Source organism: Monodelphis domestica, chromosome 7 (assembly GCF_027887165.1).
Source record: "Monodelphis domestica isolate mMonDom1 chromosome 7, mMonDom1.pri, whole genome shotgun sequence".
NCBI lineage: Eukaryota > Metazoa > Chordata > Mammalia > Didelphimorphia > Didelphidae > Monodelphis > Monodelphis domestica.
Window position 1 is genome coordinate 96,906,657 of NC_077233.1, and position 18,080 is coordinate 96,924,736.

General features: G+C 40.8%; 1 protein-coding gene across 2 annotated transcripts; it reads right to left on the reverse strand.

Annotated features, from left to right (window-relative positions):
* Window positions 1-345: 345 nt before the first annotated feature.
* Window positions 346-8,314, reverse strand: LOC100025128 (serine protease 42-like). Of its 2 annotated transcripts, XM_056805184.1 has the most exons (6): window positions 7,408-7,527; window positions 5,789-6,617; window positions 5,055-5,223; window positions 4,367-4,632; window positions 2,521-2,684; window positions 346-793 (listed from the first exon to the last, which is right to left on the reverse strand). In XM_056805184.1, exons 3-6 carry the CDS (start codon window positions 5,114-5,116, stop codon window positions 554-556), a joined length of 732 nt encoding a protein of 243 aa, XP_056661162.1. In that variant the 5' UTR covers window positions 5,117-5,223; window positions 5,789-6,617; window positions 7,408-7,527; the 3' UTR covers window positions 346-553. The 2 variants fall into 2 exon arrangements, with proteins under 2 accessions (XP_056661162.1, XP_056661161.1); XM_056805183.1 differs by lacking the exon at window positions 5,789-6,617 and having other exon boundaries at window positions 7,408-8,314.
* Window positions 8,315-18,080: the final 9,766 nt, after the last annotated feature.

The following is an 18,080-nucleotide window of genomic DNA, read 5'->3' on the forward strand; positions in this document are numbered from 1 at the left end:
TTATCATGAAACATTACATGATGGGAAAAAAAGGATGACTCAGGGGGGACTCTATCCTCTTCATTCATTCAGAGAGGAAAGAAAGTTCATAGATCTCTAGCTTGAGAACAGATAGGGTATGGAGGCAGGGGAAGACAGGCTCCTGGAAGGATAGAGTCATGTGTAGCCATACATCTGGTGGCCTCCTTGGGAGGAGAGAACTGAGCTGTGCTAAGGATGGAAGACCTCAAGAACCTTGGAAGTCATCCTCCCCACCTCCCCACTAGTAGACCTTGGTTTGTATCACTCCAGATCACAGTGCCTGCCCAACAGGGAATTAGAATAAAAACAACCACCACCACTAACAACAGCAACTGAAGTTTATATCTGGTTCTAAGTTTTACAAAGTGTTTTACATGCAATAGCTTTTCTGACCCAGTCCAGCCACAGGTATTGAATGGAAGGAAGGATGGGAAATGGCTGGAGGGAGCAGCAGAAGTTGAGGAAGGTTTGAGGGAAGGAGAAAGAAGGGGAAGTGAGATCGCCCAGCCTGGAGGGAGGTGAGGACATGATGTCACAGATGTATCAGGATGGACCACGGCAGCAGCATGGAGAAGAGTAGGAGGCAAGAAGAAGCCAAAATGGAGGAGTTTCTCAGGTTCATAGATTTGATGATCCATTTGGAGAATCCACTGACTCGGGTATATACACCTGGAACAGCTTCTTCTCCACAGCCAATTCCCCAGCTTACTATCCCAACCTGGACCCAGGTGTGCTTTCCAAATTGACAGACAAGGGGCCCCCCAGAATCCCCCTGGAGAAAGAAAGAAAAATTTAGAGTAGAACCTGAGAGTGGAGAATAGATGAGTAACCACACTTTATGGATCTCCAGACACATTAGAGCAGGGGAAGAAGAGCAGTCAAGTGGTTCTATAGGGCATGGAAATGAGCTACCATTTCTCCTACTACATCTCAACTAGTCTACCTCTTAGATAAAAAGAATACTTCATGACTTCTGCCACAACCCCTGAGGCCATCCCAAACTCCCCATGACTCCTCATCTCCTCCTTCCCCTGTCTTTCTTCACCACCCTATCCTATGTGTGGCCACAGAGTCCTTCTGGACACAGCAGACTGAGTTCTGGGACCTTCAGCACAGACACTCCATGGTACAATTTGATAAAATCCTTGGGTCTTTCCAGCACAGTGATTCTTTCTGCTAGATTTTTCAAAGAAGCAAAGAGTCATAAACCTCAGGAGGGAGGTCCAAGGGGTTGAAGTAGAGGCAAAATAGGGAGGAGCTTATCCATTTCCATTGTGGCCTATCCATTTGCTAAGAAGATTTAGGATGTCAAAGTGAAGGGGAGCACAGAGACCATCTGTTCCAATTCCTTCATTTTATAGAAAACGAAACTGAGACCCCAAAGGAGGAAATGACTTGCCTGACATCATACATCTCCTTAGTGACAGACCTAGGAGTTCAGCAAGGGGTCCCATACCATAGACCCCAAAGAGAGACACAGTGTGTTTCACAACTCAATTTCACTTTTATGGCGTAGGATTCCCAATTCTCAACTATTACCTCTATCATCCTGCATCCTCTTTTGTTGTATTTTTTCTTTAATTTAGATATAAATTTTTTTTTCAGTTCCATGTAGAATCAATTTTTGACAATTGTTTTCTACATTTTAGAATTCAGATTTTTCTCCCTCCCTCTCTTCCTTCACTCAGTTTCCTTTTTGAAAAATCTTATCTCTTTGGACACCATTTGTATTTGGTTTCCTTCTCGTCCCTAGATTTTAGCATCTCTCCCTTCTTTCCCCATTGTCTAGATTTTCACTTTCCAATCAACAGTGTAGCAGTACCACTTCACTGGGCCCGAGTCAGGGCTTGTCATCTTCTATTCAAGGGCCATTAACCTTTTGTGTGTCATATTGAAGCCTAATAGACCCCTTTTCAGAATGTTTTTAAAAGCATAAAACAAAATAAATCAGATGGCAAAGGATACCAGTAACACTGAAATTCCTTATCAAAATATTTTTAAAATTTTATAAAATCCAGCACAAGAATCCTCAAGTCAGCAAAGTTCCAAAAGGAGGCTAGGATCTAGGTCCATGATGGCAAACCCATGGCACACATTCCAAAGATGGCACACAAAGACCTGTCTGTGGGCACACACACCATTCCCAGCAGTTGTTACTAGAAAGGCAGAGGATTTGGGGCAGAGCTGTTCTCTTCCCCCTCTCAACTACACCTCTCCACCCTGCTACCCTTACTCCCTCCCCTGAGCTTTGAGTTTGGGCCACTCCCTTCCCTTTCTCTCTCCCTTATCTAGGTTAAGGCAAAGGCAAAGGATTTGGGGGGCACTCAGGCTTGAGTGGGGGGGCATCACAACATACAGTTTGGGGGCAGGAATGAGGTCTCTAAAAGGTTTGCCATCACTGATCTAGGTAGTCCTAACATCTAAGATGGTGTCTGTTTTGCTAATTTTGGGTACCCATGGTGATAGCTGGGGAGGGGAGGGAGAATGGGAGGAACTAACCTGGCAGGCATCTTTTCCTTCTGGATGATAGGCACAGATCATCTTCTTGTTGACAATAGGGACAAATTCTGGGATGAACAAGTGCTTTCTCAATAGTTTGTTGCATTGTTCATTTTCAATGATGAATTGATCGGCTTCATGGAGCTCATATGGTCTTATAATATCTGTAAGCAGAGATGCTGGAGTTTAATTGGCTATCATAAAAGGTCATCATTCCTCTTGCATTCTCTCCTGGTGCCTCTGCTGCCCTAGGAACAACTCACATCTCCAAAAACCCAAGAGCACTACAGGGGCAAAGCCTCACCCAGCAATGGTTCAGAATACCAGGCCTTGGTCTTCCTCAGCTGCAGTGACTAATAATATGAATGTCTAGAAGGGAAGGGGAGATAAGGGGCATGCATGTGAAGGGAGAAAAGCCCACAGAAGATGCTGTGGGGACAAGAAGGGACCTCATTACTTAGAATAATAATTGTGCAATCTCTTGTATTGATTTTCTACTTCCTTCTTTCCAAGTATTGTTCATCTGCATACAAAAGGATCCAAAAGTGTGCATACCCTCTGATCCAACAATACTACTACTTGGTCAGTATCCTAAAGAGATTCCCCTTTAAAAGGGGAAAAGGACTTTTTTTGTACAAAAAGATATATAGTAGCTCCTTGTTGTGATAGTACAGAATTGGAAAATGAAGGTAAGCTCATCCATTGGAGAATGGTTGAACAATATATGGTGTATAATTGCATTGGAATACTGTTGTGCCATAAGAAATGACAAGCAGGATGATTTCGGAAAGACCTACTAGAAAGACCTTTATGAACTGATACAAAGTGAAGTGAGCAGAACCAGGAGAACATTGTACACAGAAACAGCAATAGTGTTTGATGAACAACTATGAATGACTGAGCTATTTTCAGCAATGAAGTAATCCAAGACAATCCCAAAGACTCATAATGAAAAATGCCATTCCCCTCCCAAGAAAGAACTGATGGAGTCTGAATGCAGACCAAAACAATCTGTTTCACCTCTTTTCTTTTAGTTTGTGACAGATCAAATTGTTTTTTGTTTCATGGAAATGGGGAGAGGAGAGAATTTGGAACTCAACATTTTTTTTGAAAACAAAATATTAAAAAATATTTTTACTTATAATTGTGGGGAAAATAAATTATTTTCTTTAAAAGTATTATTCATTAGGATCTCAAAGTGAAAAAGGGCTTTAGAGGTCACTTTATTCTTTCTCCAGCTAGATCAGGAATCCTTTCTACATTATTCATGCCTCTGAGTCCTTTCAACAACAGAAGGTTCCCTGTAGGCAGCCTGTTCCATTAGGGAATGGCTCATGTTATGAGTACACTTGTTCTAATTTTCCTTGATTTAATTTGATCCCCATAATTTTCCAATAAGGGGATCTTAACCTCCAGTCTGGGACTTTGAGTTTTCAATATCTTGAAAGCTGCATTTCAATATAATTGTCTCTCTTTGTAATCCTGTGGATTCTATCTAATGCATTTTTAAATGGTCATACTAAGAAGTCCAGAGGCTTCATCAGACTGCCTAAAGGGCCTCATGACACATCAAGTTTAGAATTTCTGCACTAGTAAGGAATAAAGGCATTACACAAAACTAGCTATTCAAAGACCATTGGCTCTGGCCATTCTCCATCATCTCCTTTTTCCCCTGCCTCCCTCCCCCTTGTTGTCCAGGAAGGCTCTTGTCATCAGGGAAAGGGAAATTAACTGGCCAGAGGTCAGTGTGGGGACTGCCTCTGAGCTCCACTCTCTTACACTTAGCCAAGAAAGCCAGCTCTTAGCTCTCTTTGGGGAGACCAACATTTGCTTTACCCTCTCTTACTCTCATCTGTACTAGTCTTGCCCCATCCTGTCACCCAGCATCGAGTCCCATTCTTCAAGTTTAAATTGTCATTAGGGAGGCAGACAGGTTGAATCATCTGGTTGTAGGTCACAGGAGATGCTAGTTGTACAAGGGCAAGGTCATTCCTGTAGAAAATTAATTCTGCATAACGGGGATAGATGAGGATGTCCTTGACAGAGACGACGGTACTCAAGTTAGTGGCAAAATAGGAAATATCTCCAAGCTTCACAGTGTAATCATAATTCCTGTGGGAAAGAGAAAATGTCACAAACATATCCTTACAGCAATATCCATATACTTGGATCATTTCCTGTGAACATAGCATGGCATCTAAACTCCTCTGACCAAGACCTCAGACCTCCTACTGTCTAGCCCCAGCTTCCTTGAACTCATCCAATGGGTACCCTCAGCTCCAATCTGACTTGTCATCCTCTTCCTTTTGATCAGGGTTTTGTACATGGACTGATACATGGAGTAGATCCTTAATAAATGCTTTTTGATTGATTGATGACTGAGGCGGAGAAGAGAAGCCCCCATTAGGTACAATTCCCCTAGAGGAGCAAATGGTATTTTCATCTTGCTGGCCTCGTTGGGTATTCATGGTAAACTCCCAATATTGGAGGGAAATTTCCACCCACAAGGGTGGTTTGGTGATGGGAAGACTTACCAAGTGACACAGTGAGCTGCTGTGATTACCCACTCCTTATTTATGAGGGATCCTCCACACATGTGTACTCTGTTTACTTGAAGGCTTGCTTGCCAGGGCCACCTCTGTGCTGTGGCAATCTCTCCACCAATGATTTTCCGAAATGGGTGGTAATGGCCACAAGATATGACTGGGGTTGGAGAGGAGAGGAGAAGGCAGATGGTCAGGCATGGAGAGAGACAGAGACACAGAGAAACAGACATGGTATCAGAGAGGGAGACAGGAAAAGAAGAAACACAGAGACAGAGAAAGACACAAAGACAGAGAGACAGAGAAATAAAGACAGAGACAAATCTATATAGACACAGAGAGAGGAAGAGAAACAGAATAAGAGACAGAAAGAGCGATGAAGAGAGGCAGGGAGAAAGAGTCAAAGAAAGAGAGTTAAGGAGTAAGAAGACTGGAAAGAGTAGACTAAGTTTCAAAGGGCTTTGATTTTGTGCAGTGACCTGAACATGGAATGCTTTCGATTAGTGTTTTATACAGGGACTGTTACATGGAGTAGACCCTTAATAAATACTTTTTGATTGATTGATAACTGAGGCGGAGAAGAGAAGCCCCCATTTAGGTACAATTGCCCTAAAGGAGCAAATGGTATTTTCATCTCTCTGGTCTCGTTGGGTATTCATGGTAAACTCCCAATAATGGAGGGAAATTTCCTCCCACAAGTGTGGTTTGGTGATGGGAAGACTTACCAAGTGACACAGTGAGCTGCTGTGATTACCCACTCCTTATTTATGAGGGATCCTCCACACATGTGTACTCTGTTTACTTGAAGGCTCACCTGCCAGGGCCACTTCTTTGCTGTGGCAATCTCTCCACCAATGATTTTCCGAAATGGGTGATAATGGCCACAAGATAAGCCTGGGATTGGAGAAGAAAGAAGGCAGGTGGTAGGGCATGGAGAGAGACAGAGAGACAGAGGGGAGAGGGACAGATGCAGATAAAGGCAGAGGCAGAGAGATAGATACAGAGAGAAACAGACGGAGATGGTGTCAGAGAGGGAAACAGGAAAGGAAGAAATGTGGAGAGAAACATAGAGCAAGAAAGACAGAGACAGAGAAAGACACAAAGACAGAGAGACAGAAATAAAGATACAGAGACTAATAGATATAGACAGAGAGAGACAGGAAGACAGACAGAATCTGAGACAGAAAGAGAGACGAAGAGAGATGGGGAGGAGTGAGAAAAAGAGAGTTAGAGGGAGAGACCAAGATACAGAGGGATAGAGACAGAGAGAGGTATGGAAAAATAGAATTAGAAACAGAGAGATAGCAGAGAGATAGAGAGACAGAGGTAGAGAGATAAAGAGAGAGACAGAGAGACACAAAGACAGAGAGGCAGAGATATAGAGAGAAAGACAGACTGACAAAGAGATACATGGAGAAAAGATACATGGAGAGAGACAGAATTAGAAAGAGAGAGACAGAGACAGAGAGAGAGGTGTGGGAAAATAGAATCAGAGAGACAGTGGGGGAGATAGAGAGACAGAGGTAGAGAGATAGAGACAGAAACAGAGAGAGACTGAGACATACAAGCAGATAGAGACAAAGATTGGGGTAGACAGAGGGGAGGAGAGATTAAAGTGATGCTCTGTGATTCTCTCAATAAATGAGAGAAAAGGGGACCATATAGCCCAGGAAATGACCTTTGAGGCCACCTAACCCAATCCCGTTCTTTTTCAGAGATGAAAGGCTTGTCTAAGGTTCCATGGTTCCATCAATAGGCATGTTGGGGGGGGGCTGTGGGGATGACACTGTCTCTATCTCCCTCTACTTCCCAGCCCCCCATAAAAGAACCCAGGGACTCAGGCATCTCCCAACAGTTTTTCCTCCCAACATCCAACACACAAGAGGATCGAGGCCCTAAAGTAACTGAAAGGACAGAAAGTGGGACCCTGTTTCCCCTAGATATCAAATGGACAGGTGTGGGAGTAGAGGAGGGGAGAAGACATAACCTGAGCCAGGGAACGAATATCCTGAATTTCTGAATTTTCCTGGGCCATAAGGTCTATGCTCTCTGGACTGGCCAATAGCCCTTCCTCCTCCTCAAGTCCTCTTCCATCGAGTTCAGTTTCCTCTTCCTATCAGCTGCCCTGAGGGCTCTACTCCCTTCCATCTCTTCCAAATCCATCTCTGCCTTGCCCCATGATACCTGTCTCCAACAATGTAGCTCATCTCCCCATAACCCTCATGCGATAATATTTGTAAAGCACTTGGCACACAGTAGGTGCTCCAAAAATGCCTATTCTCTTCCCTCCCCCTAAGCCCCAGCAGATGCCCTCAAGCATGGGGGCAGAAGGGAAGACTCTCACCAGGCTCACTGCATGGCAACAGTAGTAGCAGCAGCAGCAGGAGACAGAGCAGAGGTCCTAGGGGAGGTGTAAGAGGCAGACCCCTAACCCTCAGCAGCAGCAAGGATAGCTTTGCCCCCCTAGGGCAGGGGAGACCACAAGGAAGATCCCCCAAAGTTCCAGAAATCACAACCGGTGTGGCTGCCCCCATTGTCCCTTCTCCAAGGTTCTCCTTAGTGCTAGGGACCATAGAGCCTTCAGGTATCCTCCCTGACTACAGAGCCCCCTGGTGTTTGGGGGGGGGTGTTTCACAGTTCCTTCTCAACAGAGCATCCTGGTGCTGTGGACTGCTGAGGACCAAAAGAGCATCTCTGAGAAGATGGAACATCATTTCAGAATCTCACCAGTGGAAAGTTGAAAAATCTTTTAAGCCAACAACATCCCATCCCAGGGAGTAATCTCCTCTAAACCATCCCTCCTGGGCAGTCTTCCCCCCTGGGCAAATCTCACTCACCTACAATGAGGACCATTCCCTGGGAAGCCTTATATGAGCTGACCCAGAACATGGTGCACAGTAACAGCAATATACTGTTATCCTCTAACAACTGTCAAAGATGACTACTCTGATCAAGATAATGATCCAACATAATTCAGAAGGATTTATGATGAAAAATGCTGTCTACATCACCACAAGAACTGATGAGGGGGCAGCTGGGTGGTTCAGCGGATTGAGAGCCCTCTCTATAGGCGGGATGTCCTGGGTTCAGATTTGACCTCACACTTTCTAGCTGTGTGACCCTGGGAAAGTCACTTAAATCCTATTTCCTAGTCCTTACTACTCTTCTGCCTTCGAACTGATACAAAATATTGATTCTAAAATGGAAAGTAAGCATTAAAAACAAAAGGAACCAAAGAAATCTAAGTACAGATGGAAGTACAGTTTTTTCATGATTGTTCTTGCCTTATTTTCTTTTTGCAACATGGGTAATACGGAAATGCTTACAGAGTTCCAGGTATATAATTGATTTCACTTTTCTTGCCTTTTCAATGGATGGGGAAATGACAAGCAGAAGAGAATTTAGAACTCAAAAAAATATTTAAAATGAATGTTAAAAAATCTAATTAATTTTTAAAAAGGTCTTTCTTGCTTTGTGTCAGCTATTACTCAGTGCCTGCTATGTGCCAGGTGATATAAAGAAGGGTAGAAGGCAAAGTTTGGCTCCCAAGAAGCTTACAGTCTAAGGGGGGAGAAAACTTGCAAACAACTATGTACTCATATAAACAAGCACCTGTATAAGTACCTGTATATTCAAGAATAATTAGAAATAATCAGCAGAAGGAAGGCACCAGGATTAAGGGGGATCGAGAAATGTTTCCTGTAGAAAATGGGAGTTGTGATAGTAACTGTTCCTCTATGACTTCTCAGTATTCACAGAATGCCTGATCTCTCTTGCACACCTCTTCAAATACTTGAAGGCAGCTATCTAGGAACCGTTGGCTTTTCTCTTCTTCTCCAGGCTATAAAACCTCAGTTCTTTATTATTATTATTTTTTTAAACTCTTACCTTCCATCTTGAAATCAATAGTGTGAATTGGTTCCAAGGCAGAAGAGTGGTAAGGGCTAGGCAATGGGGGTTAAGTGACTTGCCCAGGTTCACACAGCTAGGAAGTGGTTGAGGCCAGATTTGAACCTGGCACCTCCCTTGTCTCTAGACCTGGCTCTCAATCCACTGAGCTACCCAGCTGCCCCCTCCTTACTTCTTTAAATGGATAATAGCATTGCATTTTTTCCAGATCTTACACTATTATGATCTCTGCTCTGTGGACATCCACCAGTATGTAAATGTCTCTCTTAAACTGGGGAGACCCAGTTCTGAGCCCAATTCTTTAGATGTGACCTGAGCAGAGGATAGTGTGACTGTCATTGTTTTCTGAAGATTATGTTTCTGAATGCAGTCCAACATCACTTTAAGTTTCTCAGTAAGGAGGACACACTATTAGTTTGTACCGAGTTTTTATTTGTCTACGATCCACTTCCCAATCCCTCCATACTCTTTTACGCCAACCTGAGTTTCCTGGATCCTACACCTGTGCACCCGATGTTTATTACTGCGAGTGCAACAAACTCACAAAATGAACACAACCTTAAAAGAGAAAAACAAGATTTAGGGAAGCTACAAGTCTTCATTTTGAGGGAAAATAGCAAGGATAGTCAAGCCAGACAATGAGAGGCAGTTTTGGCATCGCCGATTAAATGTTAGTTTCAAAGTCAAGAAGGTTGAGTTTCATTCCCAAAGGGTGCTAAAAGACTGTCTGCCCTTTGATCCATCCATAGCACTGCTGAGTTTGTACCGCAAAGAGATAATAAGGAAAAAGGCATGTACAAGAATATTCATAGCTGCACTCTTTGTGGTGGCCAAAAACTGGAAAATGAGGGGATGCCCTTCAATTGGAGAATGGCTGAACAAATTGTGGTATATGTTGGTGATGGAATGCTATTGTGCTCAAAGGAATTCTATGTAGACTGGAAGGACCTCCAGGAAGTGATGCAGAGCGAAAGGAGCAGAACCAAGAGAACATTGTACACAGAGACGGATACACTGTGGCACAATAAAATGTAATGGACTTCTTCATTAGTGGCAATGCAGAGATCCTGAACAACTTGGAGGAATCTATGAGAAAGAACACTATCCACATCCAGAGGAGAAACTGTGGGCGTAAAAACACAGAAGAAAAACAACTGCTTGAATACATAGGTTCAGGGAATATGGATGGGGATGTAGACTCTAAATGAACATCCTAGTGCAAACACCAACAACATGGAAATGGTTTCTGATCAAGGGACACATGTAATACACAGTGGAATTTCGCGCCGGTTATGGGAGGGATGGGGGAAGGGAGGGCGGGATAGAATATGATTTTTGTAACCAAGGAATAATGTTTGAAATTGACCAAATAAAAATAAAAAAAGGAAAAGAAAAAAAAGATTCCGTTTCAAAACCTATCTATGACACTCATTGGCTGTGTGACCCCTGGGCAGATCCCTTAATTTCTCAGTGTCTCACATAACTCCCTAAAGCCGTAAACTCATAGAGAAGGCATCAACTTGTACGCATAGAGGGAATTTCCTCACCTCGAATTTCCTATGCCAATGAATCCTAGGTCCTAACCATCCCCCTATCCCAAGGAAAGAAAATCTACCCATTGACCATGTGCAAAACCGTACAACATGCCTCATTCTGCATCCAGAATCCATAACCTCTCGTTCTGGAGGTGTGCAAGCATGTTTCATCGTCCATTCTCTGAAATCCTAGGGAGTCATTGCATTGATCAGAGCTCCAAAGACTGTGATATTGTTTTTCTCTATAATGCTATTGTTACTACTATATAAATTGTTCCGGTTGAGCTCACTCAATACAGGTCCTTCTAGGTATCTCTGAAAGGATTCCTTTTGTAATTTCTCATGAAGGTATGATATTCCATTGCAATTATATGCCATACTTTGTTTGGCCATTCCCTAGTGGATGGACATTTCCTTTGTTTATAGCTCTTTGCTATCTCCCCCAATGAAAGCTGCTACAAAAAGTTTTCCTATAAATGGAAGGTTTTTGTTTCTTCTTTGATTTCTTTGGGCATTGTCGTGATTCTGCTAGGTCAGAGGTTCAGTTGAGTGACTGTGGGAGCCTACTTACAAATTGCTTTCCAGACCAGATGGAGCAATTCACAGTTTTCATCAACAGAACACTCTCTCTCTTGCTTGGTCTTAAATTCTTCCCTTCTCCATAGAACTGAGAGGTATGCTACTCTATGTTCACCTAATTTACTTATACTTTCCCTCTTTGTGTTTTTTTAAACCCTTACCTTTCATCTTAGAATCAATACTGTGTATTGGTTCTAAGGCAGAAGAGTGGTAGAGACTAGGCAATGGGGGTTGGGTGACTTGCCCAGGATCACACAGCTGGGAAGTGTTTGAGGCCAGGTTTGAAGCCAGGACCTCCCATCTCTAGGCCTGGCTTTCTAATCTACCCAGCTGCCCCCCCCCCCTTTTATGTTTAAATCATATACCCATCTGGAACTTATCTTAATATAGGCTGTGAGATATGGATCTAAACCTAATTTTTGCCATACTCTTTTCCAGTTTCCCCAGCAGTTTTTGTCAAATAGTGGGTTCTCATTCCAAAAGCTGGTATCTTTGGGTTTATCAAACACTAGATGGTTGAGGTCATTTACCCCTGGTGTATTCTATTGATCCCCCACTTCTATCTCTTAGGCAATAACAGATTGTTATGATGACCATTGCTTTATAGTACAGTTTAAGATCTGGTACTGGTAGGCCTCCATCCTTCGAATTTATTTTTCATTAATTCCATTGATATTCTTGTTTTTTTTTATTCTTCTACATGAATTTTGTTATACTTTTTTCTAATTCTATAAAATAGGGATTCTTTGTGGTTTAATTGGTATGGTACTGAACAAGTAAATTAGTTGAGGTAGGATTGTCATTTTTTTTGCTTCTTTTTTTTAAATTTTATAATATTTTATTTGATCATTTCCATGTATTATTCATTAAAGACAAAGATCATTTTCTTTTCCTCCCCCCCACCCTCCGTAGCCAACACGTGATTCCACTGGGTATCACATGTGTTCTTGATTCGAACCCATTGCCATGTTGTTAATATTTGCATTAAGAGTGTTTGTTTAGAGTCTCTCCTCTGTCATGTCCCCTCAACTGCTGTAGTCAGGCAGTTGCTTTTCCTCAGTGTTTCTACTCCCACAGTTTGTCCTCTGCTTATGAATAGTGTTTTTTCTCCTAGATCCCTGCAGATTGTTCTGGGACATTGCATTGACACTAATGGAGAAGTCCATTACGTTCGATTATACCACAGTGTATTAGTCTCTGTGTACAATGTTCTCCTGGTTCTGCTCCTCTCGCTCTGCATCACTTCCTGGAGGTCATTCCAGTCTCCATGGAATTCCTCCACTTTATTATTCCTTTTAGCACAATAGTATTCCATCACCAACATATACCACAATTTGTTCAGCCATTCCCCAATTGAAGGGCATCCCCTCGTTTTCCAATTTTTGGCTACCACAAAGAGCGCAGCTATGAATATTCTTGTACAAGTCTTTTTTCCTTATTATCTCTTTGGGGTACAGACCCAGTAGTGCTATGGCTGGATCAAAGGGTAGACAGTCTTTTAGCGCCCTTTGGGCATAGTTCCAAATTGCCCTCCAGAATGTTTGGATCAGTTCACAACTCCACCAGCAATGAATTAATGTCCCTACTTTGCCACATCCCCTCCAGCATTCAGTACTTTCCTTTGCTATCATGTTAGCCAATCTGCTGGGTGTGAGGTGATACCTCAGAGTTGTTTTGATTTGCATCTCTCTGATTATAAGAGATTTAGAACACTTCTTCATGTGCTTATTAATAGTTTTGATTTCTTTATCTGAAAACTGCCTATCCATGTCCCTTGCCCATTTATCAATTGGAGAATGGCTTGGTTTTTTGTACAATTGATTTAGCTCTTTATAAATTTGAGTAATTAAACCTTTGTCAGAGGTTTTTATGAAGATTTTTCCCAATTTGTTGTTTCCCTTCTGATTTTAGTTATATTGGTTTTGTTTGTACAAAAGCTTTTCAATTTGATGTAGTAAAAATTATTTATTTTACATTTTGTGATTCTTTCTATGTCTTGCTTGGTTTTAAAATCTTTCCCCTCCCAGAGGTCTGACATGTGTACTATTCTGTGTTTACCCAATTTACTTATGGTTTCCTTCTTTATGTTTAAGTCATTCACCCATTTTGAATTTATCTTCGTGTAGGGTGTGAGGTGTTGATCAATTCCTAATCTCTCCCACACTGTCTTCCAATTTTCCCAGCAGTTTTTATCGAATAGTGGATTTTTGCCCCAAAAGCTGGGATCTTTGGGTTTATCGTATACTGTCTTGCTGAGGTCACTTGCCCCCAGGCTATTCCACTGATCTTCCTTTCTGTCTCTTAGCCAGTACCAAATTGTTTTGATGACTGCTGCTTTGTAATATAGTTTGAGGTCTGGGACTGCAAGGCCCCCCTCATTTGTGTTTTTTTTTCTCATTATTTCCCTGGATATCCTTGATCTTTTGTTATTCCAAATGAACTTTGTTATTGTTTTTTCTAAATCAGTAAAGAAATTTTTTGGGAGTTCAATGGATATGGCACTAAATATATAAATGAGTTTGGGTAGGATGGTCATTTTTATTATATTGGCTCGTCCTATCCATGAGCAGTTAATGTTTTTCCAATTGCTCAAGTCTAGTTTTAGTTGTGTGGTGAGTGTTTTGTAGTTGTGTTCATATAGTTCCTATGTTTGTCTCTGGAGATAGATTCCTATGTATTTTATTTTGTCTAAAGTGATTTTGAATGGGATTTCTCTTTCTAGTTTTTGCTGCTGAGTTGTGTTGGAGATATATAGAAATGTCTGATGACTTATGTGGGTTTATTTTGTATCCTGCAACTTTGCTAAAGTTGTTGATTATTTCAATTAGCTTTTTGGTTGAATCTCTAGGATTCTTTAAGTAGACCATCATGTCATCTGCAAAGAGTGATAACTTGGTCTCCTCCTTGCCTATTTTGATGACTTTCAATTTCTTTTTCTTTTCTAATTGCTACTGCTAGTGTTTCTAGTACAATGTCAAATAGTAGAGGTGATAATGGGCATCCTTGTTTCACTCCTGATCTTATTGGGAATGCATCTAGTTTATCCCCATTGCAGATGTTATTAGCTGATGGTTTTAGATATATACTGTTTATTATTTTTAGGAATGACCCTTCTATTCCTATGCTTTCTAGTGTTTTTAATAGGAATGGGTGTTGTATTTTATCAAAGGCTTTTTCTGCATCTATTGAGATAATCATGTGGTTCTTGTTGGTTTGCTTGTTGATGTGGTCAATTATGTGGATGGTTTTCCTAATATTGAACCAGCCCTGCATCCCTGGTATAAATCCTATTTGATCATGGTGGATGACCCTTCTGATAACTTGCTGGAGTCTTTTTGCTAGTATCCTATTTAAGATTTTTGCATCTATATTCATTAGTGAAATTGGTCTAGTTTTCTTTCTCTGTTTTTGACCTGCCTGGTTTTGGAATCAGTACCATGTTTGTCTCATAAAAGGAGTTTGGTAGAACTCCCTCTTTGCTTATTATGTCAAATAGTTTATATCGTATTGGGGTTAACTGTTCTCTGAATGTTTGATAGAATTCACTGGTGCATCCATCAGGCCCTGGGGATTTTTTCTTAGGAAGTTCTTTGATGGCTTGTTGGATTTCATTTTCTGATATGGGATTATTTAAGAATTCTATTTCTTCTTCTGTTAGTCTAGGCAGTTTGTATTTTTGTATATATTCATCCATATCGCCTAGATTGCTGTATTTATTGCCATATAATTGGGCAAAGTAATTTTTAATGATTGCCTTGATTTCCTCTGAGGTAATGTCCCCCTTTTCATCTTTGATGCTGTTAATTTGCTTTTCTTCCTTCCTTTTTTAAATTAGATTGACCAGTACTTTGTCTATTTTGTTTGTTTTTTCAAAGTACCAGTTTCTTGTCTTATTTATTAAATCAATAGTTCTATCACTTTCGATTTTATTAATTTCTCCCTTAATTTTTAGGATTCCTAGTTTGGTTTTCTGCTGGGGGTTTTTAATTTGATCGCTTTCGAGTTTTTTTATTTGCATTTCCAATTGATTGATCTCTGCTCTCCCTAGTTTGTTAATATATGCACTCAGGGATATGAATTTACCTCTGATTACCACTTTGGCTGCATCCCAAAAGGTCTGAAAGGATGTCTCGCCATTGTCATTTTCCTCGATGAAATTATTAATTGTTTCTATGATTTCTTCTCTAACTAAACGATTTTGGAGTATCATATTATTTAATTTCCAATTAGTTTTTGATTTGGTTTTCCATGTACCATTACTGATCATTATGTTTATTGCCTTGTGATCTGAAAAGGCTGCATTTATTATTTCTGCTTTTCTGTATTTGTGTACCATGTTTCTGTGACCTAATGTATGGTCAATCTTTGTGAATGTGCCATGTGGTGCTGAGAAGAGGGTGTATTCCTTTATATCCCTATTTATATTTCTCCATATGTCTATTAATTCTAATTTTTCTAAGATTTCATTCACTTCTTTTACCTCTTTCTTATTTATTTTTTTATTTGATTTATCTAAATTTGATAATGGTTGGTTCAAGTCTCCCACTAATATGGTTTTACTGTCTATTTCTTCCTTCAATTCTCCTAGTTTCTCCATTAGAAATTTGGGTGCTATATTATTTGGTGCATACATGTTGATTAGTGATATTTCCTCATTATATAAAGTCCCTTTTAACAAAATGTAATTACCTTCCCTATCCCTTTTGATCAGGTCTATTTTTGCTTCGGCTTTGTCAGATATCATGATTGCCACTCCTGCCTTCTTTCTGTCAGTTGAGGCCCAGAAGGTCTTACTCCATCCTTTAATTCTGACCTTGTGGGTGTCTACCCACCTCATGTGTGTTTCTTGAAGACAACATATGGTAGGGTTTTGGATTCTAATCCATTCTGCTATTCGTCTACGTTTTATGGGTGAGTTCATCCCATTCATGGTCAAAGTTATGACTGTCACTTGTGGACTCCCTGGCATTTTGATATCCTTCCCTCATTCTAACCTTTCTTCTTCAGCTCTACCTTTTAGTCCAGTGATTTACTTTAAATCAGTCCCCCTTGTACTTCCCTTTCTACCCCCCTCCCTTCTTATTCCCTCCCTTATTTTCCCCTGTAGTCTTTTTAAAATTCCCCCCCCCACCCTCTCCCTCCCTTGTACTGCTTCCCTCCCCACCAGTCTGTTTTTTACCCTTCTACTCCCCTATAGGGCGCAAATCTATTCTCTTCCCCAATGGGTTGGATTGTTCTTCCCTCTTTGGATCAGTTTCAAAGTATGTAAGAGTTGAGTATTTCCTATCTCCAACCTCTTTACCCTTATAGTGTATCGATGTTCTCCCCCCTCCTGCCATGAGCTTCTTTGTGACATATTAATTTACCCCCATTTGTTTCTTTTCCCATTTCTTTTAGTCATAACCTCTTTTATTTTTTAGCTTTAGTCATGTATCTATATATATATACATTCACATGTATATGTATTTATGCATGCATATATCTATATACCTATTTATGTCTTGTCCTTTCATCCTATACAGTTTGTCACTGTTCCCTCTGAGTGTTGTTTTTTAGCTGCTCAGGTGATAGCAACAGTTTTTAAGAGTTGCCAATGAACTCTTTTCTTATAGGGATACATATCATTTTAACTTATTGAGTCTCTTAAAAATTTGTTGTTGTTGTTTCCCCCCTCTTTTTAAATTACTTTTTGATGATTCTCTTGAGTTCTGTGGTTGGACTTCAAATTTTCTGTTCAGGTCTGGTCTTTTATTTATGAATGCTTGGAACTCTTCTGTTGTGTTAAATGACCATACTTTCCCCTGTAAGAATATAGTCAGTTTTGATGGGTATTTTATTCTTGGCTGTAGACCTAGTTCCCTTGCTTTCTGGAATATCGTATTCCATGCCTTTCGGTCCTTCAGTGTGGATGCAGACAGATCCTGTGTTATCCTCACCATGTTTCCATGGTATCTGAATGGCTTCTTGGCAGCTTGTAATATCTGTTCTTTCATCTGATTGTTTTTGAATTTGGCTATAACATTTCTTGGTGTTGTCAGTTGGGGATTAAATACAGGGGGTGATCTGTGGATTCTTTCAATCTTCACTTTCCCCTCTTGTTCTAGGATCTCGGGACAGTTTTCCCAGATAATTTCCTCTAGTATTATGTCCAGGCTTTTTCTTTTGTTGTGGTCTTCTGGCAGTCCAATTATTCTTAAATTGTATCTTCTTGAACGATTTTCTAAATCGTCTGTTTTGTGAATGAGTGCTTCACATTTTTCTCAATTTTCTCATTCTTTTTGTTTTGTTTTATAGTGTCCTTGTGAGGTCACTTGATTCTAGTTGTTTTATTCTGGTTCTTAAAGATTGGATTTCATCTCTGGCTTTTTGGTTGTCTTTTTCCTTCTGGTCTGATTTTCTTTGAAGATCATCTTTCATCCTCTTTACCTCATCTTTCATCTCCTTTGCCTCATTTTCCAGCTGGTTTATTTTGGCTTTCAGGACATTATTTTCTTGTTTTAGTCCAAGTGCCTCTGTTTCCAGATGACTTATCTTAATTTTTAAGTTCTTTTCCCAATTGTCTTCAGCCTCTCTTAGTTGTGTTTTGAGTTCTTCCACAGCCTGTATCCAATTTGCTGGGATTTCTGGTTTATTGTTTGCTGATCTCTCCCCCTCTGTTCCATTTGCTGAGTAGTAGCTGTCTATTGTAGTTTCTTTCTTCTTTTTCTGTTGTTTGTTCAAATTCACCCCTTCTTTACTCCCCATATTTGTCTGTGCTCTTGTTCCTCTCATTTTTTTGTTTTTTGGGGACTTCTATCAGTCTCCTCTCTTGGAGCTTTAACAGAAGATCTCTTGGTGTAATCTCTGGGGGAGGGTTGTTGGGGGTTTGAGCTTTCCTGTCCTCTGGAGGCTTTTGATTGGCTTAAAGTCCAGCAGTCAACGAGGATGGGTGGGGAGCCTGGGCTTCCCTGCGTTCTGGAGACTTTTGATGGGATTGAGTTTAGCTTAGTTGGGC

Bases quoted from the DNA above. Each gene is read 5' to 3' on its own strand.
- LOC100025128 (XM_056805183.1), bottom strand. From the start codon at position 7,636: ATGGTCCCTAGCACTAAGGAGAACCTTGGAGAAGGGACAATGGGGGCA. The intron at 2,685-4,366 runs GTAAGAGAGGGT...CTCTGCTTACAG, and splicing joins CAAGACTAGTACAGATGAGA to ATATTATAAGACCATATGAG. The intron at 794-2,520 runs GTTAGTTCCTCC...TTCTTTCTCCAG, and splicing joins AAGGAAAAGATGCCTGCCAG to GGGGATTCTGGGGGGCCCCT.